General features: G+C 36.6%; 1 protein-coding gene across 1 annotated transcript in view; it reads left to right on the top strand.

The window, feature by feature from the left end:
* Positions 1-15,468, top strand: part of ARHGAP42 (Rho GTPase activating protein 42) — a 333,741-nt gene that overhangs the window by 91,156 nt on the left and 227,117 nt on the right. The window contains exon 3 of the mRNA XM_012659813.1: positions 4,950-5,011. Within this exon, the coding sequence (XP_012515267.1) occupies positions 4,950-5,011 (62 nt within the window). The remainder of the gene's footprint in view (positions 1-4,949; positions 5,012-15,468) is intronic.

Here is a 15,468-nt window from a genome sequence, read left to right as displayed (position 1 = left end):
TTTGGAAGAAATTTGTAACACAGCATTGTCTGATTATGATATAAATGTTGGTTGGCTGCAAGAGACATACTTTCTTATTTCTCACTGTAGTTGTAAAACACGTAAAGCCCAAGCTGAGCTATTGTTGAAACGTTTGATAGTATAATGCCTAGTATTTAAGATAGTGGAGTTACGTCAACAGTGAACAAGGAGTAGTTGTTTTGATTCGTTCTCATCCTTACTTTCGGACACTAAACAGGTTTTCCAGTCAAAAATAGTAAGGTAAATTTAAGCCTGCTGAAATGATCAAGCTAGGAAATATCTTAGACAGTTCAGGAATGTTTCAGAATTTATGATATTGGCAAATATAGAAGCCATTATCATACTTCATCACTGTCTAGGTGTGATTCAACTGTTGTCTTTTTGAATGTTTATACTCTCAGGACCTGTCATAAATACACTCGAATACTAGATTTTTTTTTTTTTGTTCCAAAAGTGTTTTTCCAGTATTACATTGTAGAGATAAAAAGGAAGCCTATAACAATATTCTTGACTTCAATAATTTGTTGGAAAGTTAAAATTTATATATGAAACTATATTTTGATTGCTCCCCAGTAATCTTGTACTCCAGATGGACAGGAAAGAGAGAGATTATTATTGATGAATACAGTCAGGAAAGTTTCACGCAGGTGGCAGGAGTTTAGATAGCTAATATAATTTTCCAAAGTGGCCTGTCCTTTCCATAATATTTCATGAATCCTAGAACAAGAGTTGGTATGTTTCTCCTTGTAAAGCAAGTTGACTGTGGGAATGTATTGTTGAACTCATGAATTCATTAATGATCGTCTGTTGAAAGTCCACTGTGGATTAAGTATTGTTTTTTGAATATGACTAAATCAAGCTCTTGTCATAAAACATAGATATGGTCAAAATAAGTAACTGTAAGACCAGCTGTCATATTAGATGTTAGTCTAGACCCCCCAAATGAGATAATAAAGTAGTTGTTTTTTTACATAAATATTAATATTGGTAAATAAAATCCGAAACATCACAAATAATTGCTTATACCTGGGTATTAGACATTTGCATATAATAAAAGACTTTCTTCAGATTTTGCTTCAGTAGAGTCTTAGAAGAAATGCCTCAAGCATTCACACAAACTCAACAGCTGTTCTGTATAAAGCACTGTGATGGGTGGTGCTGGGATGGGGGTAGTTATTTTGTATATGCTTTGTGCCCAAGATCTGGTGTAGAATAGACCTCCCATAGTTTTCATAGTCTCTTAAGGCATTTGTAGGTCATTGTACACTAGAAATTCTAACCCTGGCCTCTCATCTCTAGGGAGCTGCTAGGGCAGTTTGGACATGGCTGGCTTGTGTGGGAGGTTCCTTTTAGATTTTGAGGGTGGGGAAGGCAGGAAAGTGACTGGAGATAGATCCCCACCAGCCTGTTCTCTTAAAATCCAATTTATGTGATAATACCTTGAATTCATTTATATTAATAGCTGCTCTATGGTATTGTTAATTCCTGTTTAAGAAAACACAGAAAGATCTGTGTTATGTTATGCCTAGTAAACTATTAATGCAATACTTTTACATCATTATAAATAAAAAGATTTAGGGGAAAACTTCATATATGGGATTAAGAAGTTAGTAGGCCACTGTTAATAATTCATAAAATGAGTAGTGTTTCCAGCTTTTTATTTTTTATAGAACAAATGACAAACATGAATGCTTCATTTGAACCAAGAAATATATACTTTTATGGAACTGAGACTATAAAATTTAAAGAGAACAATCTTAGTTTTTTTTTGAAGTCTTTTCCCTGAAAAATCAACAAAAGGAAAATGAGGGAACAAAATTTATTGTCAAATTTGGGTCAGTCCCAGAAAACTGCTGGAGGGAGAGTAGTTTTTGTTGTGGGGAACCAGACACGCAATTGTTTTGCATGTTAAAATTTTTCTTCTCAGACATTCTCATTATAATCAACTATTATCTTACTGAGTCTATAAATAGTATTTAGATGGGAAACAAACCAGAAAACCATTCAAGTAAAATAGAAAACAGCATCATTAATTTTTGGACACAGAGGTAGAACAGCAACATGAAAACCTGAGTTTTCTTACTTGTAACCAAAATCTAACTTACGGCAACTTCACAATTTACTCTTGAAGTAGTAGGTACTTTGGGGAAGCCCGCAGACTTCAGCAGTCATCATAGGCATGGGAAATACTGCTTGGGCTGGAGATCCTTCTCTGGCTGACCAAGTGGGAGGTTCAAGTGTGCTCCTGCCAATCTAAAATCGAATTATGTTTTCATTTATTACAAAATAGCTGTCGGCAGGCTTCTACGTACTAGATATTTATTTACCCTTTTGTGACATTTTGTAACATGTGCTCTATGCCCTCCTAGGGTTTAGGCTAGTAGGAAAAGAAAGCATTTGTAGCATGTTTTATTGTTGATTATTTGTTTTAAAAGTTATAGATTTTATTAGGCTTAAAAAACTGGCAATCTCCTATCCTGCCAGTCCCCACGACTTATTTTAATCCCCCAGAAAGACCACTTGGAACATTTAGTCATTTCTTCTAATTTTTTCATGATTTCATGATTTTTCATGATTATCCTATTGTTTGTTTGTTTGTTTGTTTGTTTTTTAGATCTCATCATTTGGTTTTATACTATTGTCATATATGACTTCATACTTCATACTGTCTTACACACTCCTTTTTCCTCTCAGTAGAGTTAAAACTTAATTTTGGTAAAATCAATTTTTAATGTTCATATTGTAATGACTTTGTACATATTACTTACAAATCAGCTACTTAGTTTATTATGATCGTGTTATTTGTATAACTTTGTTTTCCCAGGAGTTATTAATTGGCTTGGAGTTTTCTTTCTTTCTTCCTTCCTTTTTTTTTTTTTTTTTTTAAAGTACTTATCATTGTACTCAAGCAGCCCAAATTGATTTACCTCTTAGCTTCTTTCTCTGTAGGCATGATAACTTTGCCTTCTATCATCCAAAGTTTTGCTAATTTCTTTAAGCTTACCAACAGAGAGCTTCAGTGGGCATAGTAGACACTTGCAAGGATGATGATGGGGCCGGTGCGGTGGCTCATGCCTGTAACCCTAGCACTCTGGGAGGCTGAGGTGGGAAGATGGCTTGAGATTAGGAGTTAGAGACAGCTTGAGCAAGAGCGAGACCCTATCTCTACTAAAAATACAAAAAATTAGCAGGGCATGGTGGTGCACGCCTGTAGTCCCAGCTACTTGGGAGGCTGAAACAGGAGGATCGCTTGAGCCCAGGAGTTCAAGGTTGTGGTGAGCTATGATCATGGTACTGCACTCTAGCTAGGGTAACAGAGTGAGACTCTGTCTCAAAAACAAAACATAAAAAAGTATAATATGCTATTACACACTCCAGTTAAAATCTTCTTTAGATTTATAAATAATTTTCTGGTCAACTTACTGTTGTGAAAACTGGGATGTATTATAGCATCAATATCAGTAGTTTTGAAAAAATTAAACTAATTTTTCTAACCTTTAAAAAAATTATATTTACTCTATTAATGTGTTTATCAGATTAACCTGAGTCTCCCAGGTAATCCTTTGATTTCTGTTATGGTAACTGAATAAAACTCAGTGTGATGTAATCACAGGGATAGCATTTCACACCAGCTTGACTAGTGTAAGCCAGTAGTTCTGAAAAGAGGAAAACAAAATCCTAGATGGGGAGTTTTAATTCTCGAATGGAAAACATTTTTACTCTTCCTTAATGAGTTCTGTTGATGAGACTCCCGATTTCTTTTCCTTACTTACCTGCCTTTATTGTCGGCTTTATGCCAGACTTATAGAGTTCTGGTCTCACACGATGTTTTCAGTATTACTACGGGTAAAGGAAGTGACTGGGAGCCTAATGAATAAGGATGTATAAGGGAAGGTTTAGAGCTTAAATAGAAATAAATTTTGCATTCACTTTGTGTTGTCACTTTTGTGACTCAAACATTCTGACTTTTGTTAATAATTCATATTAAGTATTAGGCATGAAACTTGATGTAGATGAATTAGTCTTTCACAATTGGCATTTGGAACTATGCATCTTTAAAGAATATGGTACTGTAACTCCCCATTAATTTATATACTTATTTTTGGTTCTCCCAGTGTTTCTGAATACTCGATTCTTTCTCATTCCAATTGAGGTAATTATCCTTGTCTAATTCCTACTAAAGGCATAACAGTATGGGTGCAAATAGTTTCCTAAAGCAGTGCTTCTCAACTTTAATATGCATACAGATCACCAAGGGATCTTGTTTAAAATGCATTCTGGGCTGGGGCCTGAGAGTCTGCATTTCTAACAAACTTACTAACATGCTAATGTTGCTGTTCCTTCTGACCACACTGAATTGAATAGCAAAAGTCTAATATACCTTGGATGTGGGAGTAAAGTTGACCCCTTTAGAATATAGGATCTGTATTCAAATATCCGTGACCCTTGAACTTCTAGAAGTCAGTGGGAGACTTTGTATTACTGGCTGCTACTAAGTGCATCAAATAGTACTAGATTTATTGCTTCTTACAGACTTAAAAATATTTTATTATTTTTAGGTCACTGCTTACAAATCATTTCAATACTATGTTAGTGATATTGTGTATGTTTTATATATTAAATGTATAAACTATATTTCTGCTAGTGCCTTTGAAGAAAAAATACTATTCTTGGTACCCTCTAAACTTCAATTTGTAACGTGCAAGCAAACCTATATCTGTTAGTCATTAGGATCCTATTATATATTGTTTTATGGTTATGTAAACATAAAACCATAGAATATACTATATACTATATACTATATAGTATATACTATAGTATATATACTGTATACTAAATTAATAATTAGCTTCATTATAATGCTTGTTTTTTGTAATTAGATACTAGCAATGAGAAAAGATTAATGGCTTTTCTTTTTTTTTTAATAGCTCAGTCTCTAAAAGAATTTGCAAGGCTCCTTATTGCAGTAGAAGAAGAAAGGAGAAGACTGGTAAGTCTGTTCAGTGTTTCTTAAGAATATGGCTTTGTTTGGATATATTAAAAAGAAAGAATAGATCCCTTGATTTAGACAGTCATGTAAGACCTTATGACTTGATACATGTACTAAATATTACATATATTTATTTGGGAAAAGATTCCTGAGTATAATTATCAAATACTGCTAATAAGATAATTATTTGTTCTAATTATTTCATTTGTTCAGCAGATGTAAATGACCTTATTTTGCTTGACATTCAGTTGTTCTGAGAATTAAAAATATTGAATAAACTGACATTAAGAAACCCATTCCAATTCAGCAAACACTTAGAAGTTTTAACAGCCCCAGTGTTATAACAAAGACACATTTCAAGCATTAAAGACAGTTCATGGAAGGAGGTACTAACTTGCCAGGGTGTTACCAGGACCTTTTCCTGAAAAAGTGACATTTGAGTTGGGTCCTGAAGGCTGGGAGGATTTTGCTAGACTGAGAAGAATGGGAAAAGCATTCTAGATTGATGGGTTAATTTATGCAAAAGGATTAGAGCATGATTATTGGTAAAATACTTATCCATTCAAAAATATCTCTTGTATTCAAATTTCTGTGATGGTCCCTGTCTGTGACCCAGTATGCTCATCTGTGATATGGGAAAAATAGTAATATGTACTCCATAAGATTGCTGTAAAGAATTTATATTAATAGCAGCACCTGCCACATAGTAAATACATATTGATGGTGATAATGATGCTGAAAAGGTCAGTTATCATGAGGGTTACACACTTATTTAAACATCTTTGATTTCATTGCTTCACCATCCAGTTAGGGGATTATGTACACACATCCAGGCATATCTCATTTCTTTGTGCTTCACTTTATTGTGCTTTGCACATACTGTATTTTTTTTTTTTTTTTTGCAAGAGTTTGTGGCAACCCTGCTTTAAGCAAGTTTGTTGGCACCATTTTTCTAACAGCATGTGCTCACTTTGTGTCTCTGTGTCACATTTTGGTAATTGTCACAATGTTTCAAACTTTTTCATTAATATTTTTTGTGGGGGTCTTTGGTTATTATGAATGTTTTGGGGTGCTACAAACTGCACCCATATAAAATGGTAAACATAATGTTGTGTGTGTTCCAACTCCTCCACCAACTGTTCCCCTGTCTCTCCCTCTCCTTGGGCCTCCCTATTGCCTGAGACACAATAATATTAAAATTAAGCCAATTAATAACCGTAGAGTATCTTCTAAGTGTTCAAGTGAAAGGAAGAGTCACCTATCTCTCACTTTAAATCAACAGCTAGAAATGATTAAGCTTAGTGAGGAAGCCATGGCAACATCCCAGATAGGCCAAGAGCTAGGTCTCTTGTGCCAAATAGTCAGCTAAGTTGTGAATGCAAACGAAAATATCTGGAAGGAAATCTAAAGTGTTACTTCAGTAAACACACAAATGATAAGAAAGGGAAACAGCCCGTTACTCACATGGAGAAAGTTTTAGTGGTCTGGATAGAAGACCAAACCAACCATGATGTTCCCCTAAGCCAAAGCCTAATCCATGGCAAGGCCCTAACTCTTCAATTCTGTGAGGGTTAAGAGGGGTGAGGAAGCTGCAGAAGTAAAGTTTGAACCTAGCAGAAATTGGTTTGTGAGGTTTACGGAAAGAAGCCATCTCCATAACTTAAAACTGCAAGGTGAAGCATCAAGAGCTGATATAGAATGCAGCAAATTACCCAGAAGATCTAGCTAAGATAAGCGATGAACGTGGAAAGTGGCTACACTAAACAATGGAGTATCTGTGGAGGCGAAACAGCCTTCTGTTGGAAGAAAATGCCATCTAGGACTTTCATAACTAGAGAGGAGAAGTCAATGCTTGGCTTCCAAGGACAGGCCGACTCTCTTGTTAGGACCTAATGCAGCTGGTGACTTTAAATTGAAGCCAAGGCTAATTTACCATTCTGAAAATCCTAGGCCCTTGAGAATTATGCTAAATCCGCTCTCCCTGTGTTCTAGATATGGAACTTGAAGGCTGGATGACAGCACATTTGTTTATAGCATGCTTTACTGACTATTTTAAGCCTACTGCTGAGACCTACTTATCAGGAAAAAGATTCCTTTTAAAATATTATTGCTCAGTGACAATGTACCTAGTCACTCGAGCTCTGATGGAGATGTATAAGGAGATTAATGTTGTTTTCATGCGTGCTAACACAACATCCATTCTGCAGCCCATGGATCAAGGAGCCATTTTAAGTCAAACTTTTTAGTATGATTTAAGAAATATATTTCATAAGGTTGTCGTTGCCATAAATAGTGATTCTTCTGATGGATTAGGGAAAAGTACATTGAAAACCTTCTGGAAAGAATTTACCATTCTAGATGCCATTACTGTTTCATGGGAGGAGGTCAAAATATCAACATTATCAGGGGTTTGGAAAAGTTGATTCCAACCCTCATGGATGACTTTGAGGGGTTCAAGACTTCAGTGGAGGAAGTCACTGCAGATATAGTAGAAATAGCAGGGGAACTAGAAGTAGAAAGTGGAGCCTTAAGTTGTGACTCAATTGCTGCAATCCCGTGAAAAAAGGTGAACAGATGAGGAGTTCCTTCTTATGGATGAGCAAAGAAAGTGATTTTTGAGATGGAGTCTACTCCTGGTGAAGATGCTGTGAACATTTTTGAAATGACAAAGAATTTAGAATATTCTGTTAACTTAGTTGATAAAGCAGTGGCAGGGTTTGAGAGAATAGACTACGGTTTTAAAACAAGTTTTACTGTGGGTAAAATGCTATCAAACAGCATTATATGCTACAGAGAAATGTTTTGTGAAAGGAAGAGTCAGTTGACACAACAGACAATTTTTGTCTTATTGTAAGAATTGCTACAACCACCCAACCTTCAGCAACCACCACCCTCATCAGTTAGTAGCCATCCACAATGAGGCACCCCCTACATCACCAGCAAAAAGTTTATGCCTTGTCGAAGGATTAGATGATTATTATCATTTTCAGCAATAAAGTATTTTTATTTGTGTACATTGTTTTTTAAAACTTTGTGTGACTTGCCTTATTGTGACATTTGCTTTATTGCTGTAGTCTTGAACTGAACTCAAAATATCTTTAAGGTTTGGCTGTAAATATAATACTCAAATGTGGACTAAATGCTCTTGAAATGTGGCACAGTTTGGTGCCATCTTTCTAAATTTGTAAAAAAAGTAGTTTGAGGAAGGTGTTTTTAAGGTGACTTAATCCCTGGAGGCATTACACAAGTAGGGTATAGCAGTTGTATAAATGTTGTCGGAGAAAGCGCTGTATGTATTTGTGAAATAAGGCATATTGTTCTTAGAAGGGATTAGTAGAAGGTTAATTGGTAGTTGTGGCTATATGCAGGGTTTAAGTTGTAGGCCAAGAAATTTTTGGTGATTGTTATGGGTAATGGGGGAATTGCCAGAAGTTTTTGAAGAGAAGAATGAAAAGACCAATATGGGATTCAGGAGAGATTAATTTGGCAGCTGTGGGAGAAATAGATAAAGTGGCAAAGAAATGTCCTGATTCGTGGTAGTGATGGTGGGGTGACTATATTCTTGTGAGAGACATTAGCCTACCACTATCGGCGAGATAGCCACGCAATGTGATCTATACTACTGGGTACGTAACATATTATGTGCCTTTATGGGATGCTAACCTTTTCTGAGGGGGGGTCAGAGAAAGCTTTTTTGTGGAGATGACTTGGACCTGAGTCTTCAAGAATAAATCGACACTGTTTTAATTCCTTTTACATAATCTTCACTTTGCATCTCTGAGCTACACGATAGAAGTCCAACTTCCACGGGGAGATCTGGGTAGTACGTTCACTTATGGCCAAGAAAAGGAGCTGATGACAGAAATGGGAAAGTAAAGAGATGTGAAAATTAAGAGTTGGAAGTGGCATGGAAGCCAGGGGACTATACAATTCTGGATTGGCAAGGCTGTGATTCAGATCCTGTGCAAATAGTTCAGGAGAGCAATAAACCAACTACCATGGGTTATAATTTTAGACAATGTTTTGGTTTGAAGAACATGAGAACGTGTATTGTAGCTTGTGGGAGGAAAGAGAGCCAGGGCGATGTTATAGCACTGAGGAGACTTTGTACCAGGGGCAAAGCTCTTCCTCTGAGGTGGGAGAAAAGGAATAGAGGATTGGTGAAAACATAGTAGAATTTTGCAAAAGTAAATTGGTCGGTTGGACAGGTGGAGAACAGTGTTAGGGTGTTAGGAAGGAGTGGTTATCTGCCCTGACCAGGAATTTGTAGAAACAGTTTAGAGCAGCCAGGGGCAGGATATTCAAGAGAAGAGTAAAGGAACTAGGGTTAGGAATGACGGGTTGTTGAAGTCACACATCATAAATATGTGAAGGAAAGACTCCTTACCATGCTTTCATGGATTTTTCTAGCAATAGCCAATATTGACTATGGGCAGTAAGCACAGTTGGGAGGTCAGATTCAAGTTGGTGGTTGGCTCAGAAGATGTGGTGCTGGATTAAAGGATCCTGATGGAGTACAGTGATAGTTGAGGCAGGAGGGTACTGATAGCCTTGCAGAGAGGGCAAGCACAACTACTTAGTCATGTTGAGGGTTCACTGGGAGCAAAGAGTGGTGAGACAGAAGATGGGGAAGCTGTGATCAAGAGTGGGAGTTAAAATGTACTGAGTTTGGTCTTGGAGCTGGTCCAGAGAGTGATGAGGTTAGGATGTGGCTGAGTCAGGAGACAGGCCTTAGGAATCCAGAAGGCTGAGCTCAGAGATTTGGATGTTTTATGGGCAGGATCTTAGATCATCCAGTATGATGACAGGGCCAAGGACAGAGACCAAGGAGAGGAAATGGCTGAGGAATGTGGTTGGGTGTCCTATAAGCCATGGAGATGAAGATTGGACCACCTTCTCTTAGTGTTTCAGAGATCTTCATTTCTGCTTTTGGCCATGTTTCCAATGTTGGGGCAAAGAAGAAATTCTGCTTTCATGAGTGAAGTCATACTGTGGGTTTGATTGCTTTACCTGTTGTTTTAGAAAAGGTCTGAAATAAGGGATATGCAAAGTAATGAAAAAAATGTCTATAGATAAAAGCCTAATGAGATGCATTTCCACGAAGATTATATACAAAATAATCATTAAACACACAAATCTAAACACTGAAGTGATAAATCGGAACTTCCAGTCATATTATGTTATTGCAGCTGAATGGTAGTATAGGTTAAGTATCCTTTATATGAAATTCTTGGGACCAAAAGTGTTTTGGATCGTAGATTTTTTCACACTTTGGAGTATTTGCTGCCTTCTACTTGTTTTTTTTTTTTTTTTTTTTTGAGACAGAGTCTCACTCTGTTGCCTGGGCTAGAGTGAGTGCCGTGGCGTCATCCTAGCTCACAGCAACCTCAAACTCCTGGGCTCAAGCGATCCTCCTGCCTCAGCCTCCCGAGTAGCTGGGACTACAGGCATGCGCCACCATGCCCGGCTAATTTTTTCTATATATTTTTAGTTGTCCAATTAATTTCTTTCTAATTTTAGTAGAGACGGGGTCTCGCTCTTGCTCAGGCTGGTTTCGAACTCCTGAGCTCAAACAATCCACCCGCCTCGGCCTCCCAGAGAGCTAGGATTACAGGCATGAGCCACTGTGCCCGGCCTGCCTATTTGAACACCCCAAATCTGAAAATCTGAATTTAGTGTCATGTCTACACTCAAAAACTTTTGGATTTTTGGGGCTTTTCTGATTTTGGATTTTTGGCTTTGGGATGCTCAACCTCTATAGCTGGTAACAGATTTTGTGCAAAGATGTGTTGAAGAATTTGTATTTTAAAAATTAGTGCTTTATTTGGGACACAGAATATTTTAAGTGTACCGTGAAACCATAAAGGAACTCTATAAAGCCATCTAATCATTCTTTTTTTTAAGTTGATAAATCATGGGTATTATATATCAATTAGGCTTGACCAAATCTTAAGTATATCAGGACAATGAGTAAACAAAAATAAAATTCCATGAAGGTGAAAGAAGGCACTTAGCACTTAACAATTTGAATAAATTCTCTTTTATTTCTAATGATTTACCATATTTAGTAAGATGAATACATCATCTTGGTAACTTAATGACTATTTGCAGAAAAAGAGCCCAAAGAAACATTGATTTTAGAAACGTAACTTCCTCCTACCTCCTTCTAACTTTAATTATTGAGGCTTTTGTTTGGTTTTTAAATTTTTGCTAAAGCCAACTAAAAATGCATAGTTTTAATGCAACAAAAAAGCGACTCAGAGAAGTAATGGAAAATGTATTTCAGAAACTTTTGAGAGTATAGTATATTGTATGTCTACTTCTCATCAGAAAAACTATCTTTCAAGTTGCAGCATTTTCCAAGATGTTGATCAACAGCTGCCATCACATGTCTAGGCCGAGAACAGCCTTTTACTGGAACAAATATAAGAAATAATTTAATAGCTCTTTGTACTGGCCTTAATAAAATAATTATTACTTAAAATGTCAGGATCTGGTATTGACTGAGATAGGCTTTCTTTTTATAGTGCCTCTTTATTGGAAATCCTAGAATTTTTCCCTGTGAAATGCAGCACTTAAATGATTTTGATTAGAAGGTGTCATCGATTGGGTGTCTTTGTGAAAAGACTCAGACAAACCTCCAACACAAGGAAGGGCTTCTAAGCCATGTAAACTTTGTGGTGACATTTCCTCAATTTCTCTACCAACACAGAAATTGCTCTTTTTCTTCAGACCACAGCTGACTTGACTGTGCAAACGCTGCCATTTTATTCCAGGCTGTTCTAAATTCATTTGAACCAATACTAACATAACTGGGGAACTCCCTAGAGAAGGAGGAAACGGCCTCCTGGAAGAGATCTTGGTAACCTCTTCTTTGTTATTTGTATTGAAATAGTGAATTTGACTCTTTTGCCTCCAGGGCTGTGGATGTGATATTTCCTCTCTGGCTCCACTCCCCACACCTCCCTTCTTAATACTCTCCTTCTTGCTCCCTGCTCTCCAGCCCTATGGGCTTCTTTCTTTTCCTCCTCATGTGTCACTACAAGCTTCTTTTGAACCTACACTACACCTTGGCATTTGTTCTTTTCTCATTGACTCCATCTTGGCATTCAGGCTTCATCCCAGATATTTTCTCGAGAGCCCTGCCTGTTCTATACAGCCTGAATTAGTCCCCTGGAGTCCTTACATAGCATGACAGAAATATCTGCACTCAGGCAGCTTGCATTCTACTGGGGAGAAAGAGACATTGAACAAATTATGCGTGGTGGTGATAAATGCTAAAAAGAAAATAATGCTGCTGGTGGATGATGTTGCCGTTTTTTTGAGATGAAGGAGGTGGGGAAGATCTATTTAGCTGCCTACTGAATATCTAAGTAGTCTTGTCTAGGGGGCAGCTGGATAAGTGAGTCTGGAGTTCAGAGGAGCAGCAGGGGCTAGAGATATAAATTTAGAAATTGTCGACATGGAGAGGCTATTTAAAGCTATGGGAATGGATGAGATCACCCAGAGTCTGAGTGTGGAGACAGAAGAGAAAAGGTGGGAGGATAGAGCTTGAGGTGTATGAGTCTAGAGTTTGGTCAGATGTGGCAGAATCAACAGAGATTAGATCAGTAGGAGAGCTCAGGGAAAGTTGTTTGGACAGCTTGCTCATAGCCTCATTTCTTCACTTGCATTTGGTAGAGATGTGGGACCGTAATAGAAACTTATGGGATGTGGACCCAGTGGCTGCAGCATTCCTCAGGATAGAGGGTCCAAATTACCTAGTCTTGTGCTGCTCCTCCACCCCCTACTCAACCTCTGACCCCTGGCCCCTTACCTTTCCAGTACTCTCCGTCCCTGACCTTGACAAATGATTTCTTTCCTGTGTGTAGCAATGTAGATTTTTTTTTTTTTCTTGGCTATGTCTTTGTCACCAGTGGAGTAAGCTTCAACTTCAGAATATTTTAGCTAGTGTTTATCTTGGAGAATTTTATACAGATGAACTTGTTTTCTTTTTAATTTTGATTCATATGAGAAACTTACTTTTAAACCATCCTTACCCATAACATCTCACATTTGCCTTTGACCTGTGTAAGTTACAAATTTTGCTTTATGTTTCCCAGAATTTATATTCCTTCTTTTCAGTGTTCCAGATTAGTCTTTTTTATCTTTGGGTAATAAAAGTACTTTCCTGAAATGAGTTAGGTGTCTGGGTTTTATTTTGGAACAAAAAAATTGTGGAGGGATTTAGAGGAGAAATTTATAACCTTCCTTAACATTACAATTAGTGCTTCCTTTACAAGAATATTAAAGCCTCTGTTTCCTTTCCTCTTACTTTTGTTTTGAAGCATAAGCGGTCCTACATAGAAGTTAATGGGGGCAAAATCAGAATAGTTTCAGATGTTTATTAAAGACAGGAAAAATGTGTCAGAAATGTACTTTATTTCATCATTGATGTACGATTTTGAGCTTTTCTGTAAGCCTCAAGAAATTTAAAGAATATAACTGTGGTGCTCAGTACATTAGGCATTAGGCACATGTGTCTGCTGAGCACCTATTAATAAAATGTGTTAGTTCTATGCCTTTCATTACATTTCTGGTGGACAGCTCTGCTATAGATGATAATGAAAACTGGCAGTGAGCATTCCAAGTTGCCAGGCATTGCTATAACTGCTTTATAAGTTTTAACTCATTTAATCTACACAGCAACCCTCTGAGGTTGCCAATACACCCATTTTAAAGAAGAGAAAACTCAAAAATACATAACTAATAAGTGGTACTGCAAGTGTTTGAACCTAGGCTTTTGGGCTCTGGAACCTTCACATAATTCACAGTATTACAAACTAACACTCTACTGTTATTAATGGAATTTTCTATTAAAATAGTTAACATATATTGTTAACTAGTATGTGAGATACACTAATAAGCGCTTTAAAAGTATTGCTTCAATATCTTACAAAAATTAGAGAAGAATACAGACATTATAAGTTTTGAAATTAGATTAATTTTCAAATAGTTCATCATACTTAAATAGGCACACATTTCAACAGAAATCATATCCATCAATCCTTTGACAGTTCCCACATCAGATTTTTGACATGTAAGAGCTAAAAATGTTCAGTAAATCTGATAAACTTATTTAAGTCTTCCTGCTGCCTTTGAACCACAGATTTATGAAGTAGGAGAATATTTTAAATGTTGGAAAAATTACATGTCCCCTTTACTCTTGATGAAAGATTTTCCTTTGTTAAATCTTTTGCCATAAATTTTTGCTTTGCAATATGACATTGGGTAGGTTACACTGATTAATCTCGAAGTATCCACATTGGTGCTATTGTACGCGTAAGTCCACTTATCTGTGATATAATCCAGTTTCTTTTATTGCCTTGGATAAATGAGGCACAATATGCCAACATTCCACATGTATGAATATGGATTATATTTCTGGTATGTCTTAGGTTAACTTTTATTAGAAACAAACTTTAGGTATGTTGGCCTTCATGCCAACATTTTTCTGCAATGACTTCACCTGAAAAAAAAAAAAAAAAAAGAATAAACTATCTCAGTGTCCTGCATGTATAAAGTTCTGATTTTCACATTTATTGAATCCTGGGGGCTTTTTCATCTCCTGATTTCCAGTTATCTGGTGAAATATTAAGGTAGGATTGAGAAGTGGTCGATCACACGCAATTTATCGAGACTGCAGAAATAGTGGCTTTTATTTTTTTATTGCTAATAATCATAGTATTCATTTGCATTTTTTAAAATTGTGCAGAATGCTTTTAATACATTTTTATTTGTTCCTCGCAACGACCTGAAACTGAGCTCAGCCTCTGGATGAATTACTCAGCGTGATGCAGACCACTAGTGAGTGACAGCACTGAGGATGTTGGACTCAGTTCCAGATTTGGGGCTTACAGCTCAACTGTTGTGTATATCCATGTCTTCCCTTTTTTATTTAGATTTTAAGCATTTTTTGGTCAGAGACCTGATCTTTTATATGTTCTTTTTTCCTTGTTCATATTAGGTGTTGTGAAAACTGTCTGGGTTGTTCAAAATTTAGTATAGTGTTTGGTAGGCCAGACTCCTTGACAGAAAAAGAAATAGTGGTCGTTGATAGTTATCACAGCTTCCTATTAACCAGATGTTTAGAAATAAGAAATGACAGTGTTCTTCAATGAGCAGAATATTTTTTGTCTTTGTTTCTGATTAAACCATAGAGTCATAGTGTTCATGCACTACAGAAGAAATTGCAAATTGAATTTGATAACCAGCAAGAGGAAAGAGAATAAAACTTTAATTAAACCTTTATTTTGAGATCATTATGAATTCACACGTAATTATAAGGAATATTAATTAGAAAACCTGTGTATTCTTTACCCTATTTCTCCCAATGGTAATATCTTATAAAATTATAGTTCAGTGGTTTATCTCATTTACTCAGATTATTTGAATTAATTCATTGCAGTTAAGTCTAA

The sequence above is a fragment of the Propithecus coquereli genome, unplaced genomic scaffold (genome assembly GCF_000956105.1).
Source record: "Propithecus coquereli isolate 6110/MARCELLA unplaced genomic scaffold, Pcoq_1.0 Scaffold636, whole genome shotgun sequence".
NCBI classification, from domain to species: domain Eukaryota; kingdom Metazoa; phylum Chordata; class Mammalia; order Primates; family Indriidae; genus Propithecus; species Propithecus coquereli.
Note: the sequence above shows the minus strand (reverse complement) of the source record. Positions and strands in the feature narration are given on the sequence as shown.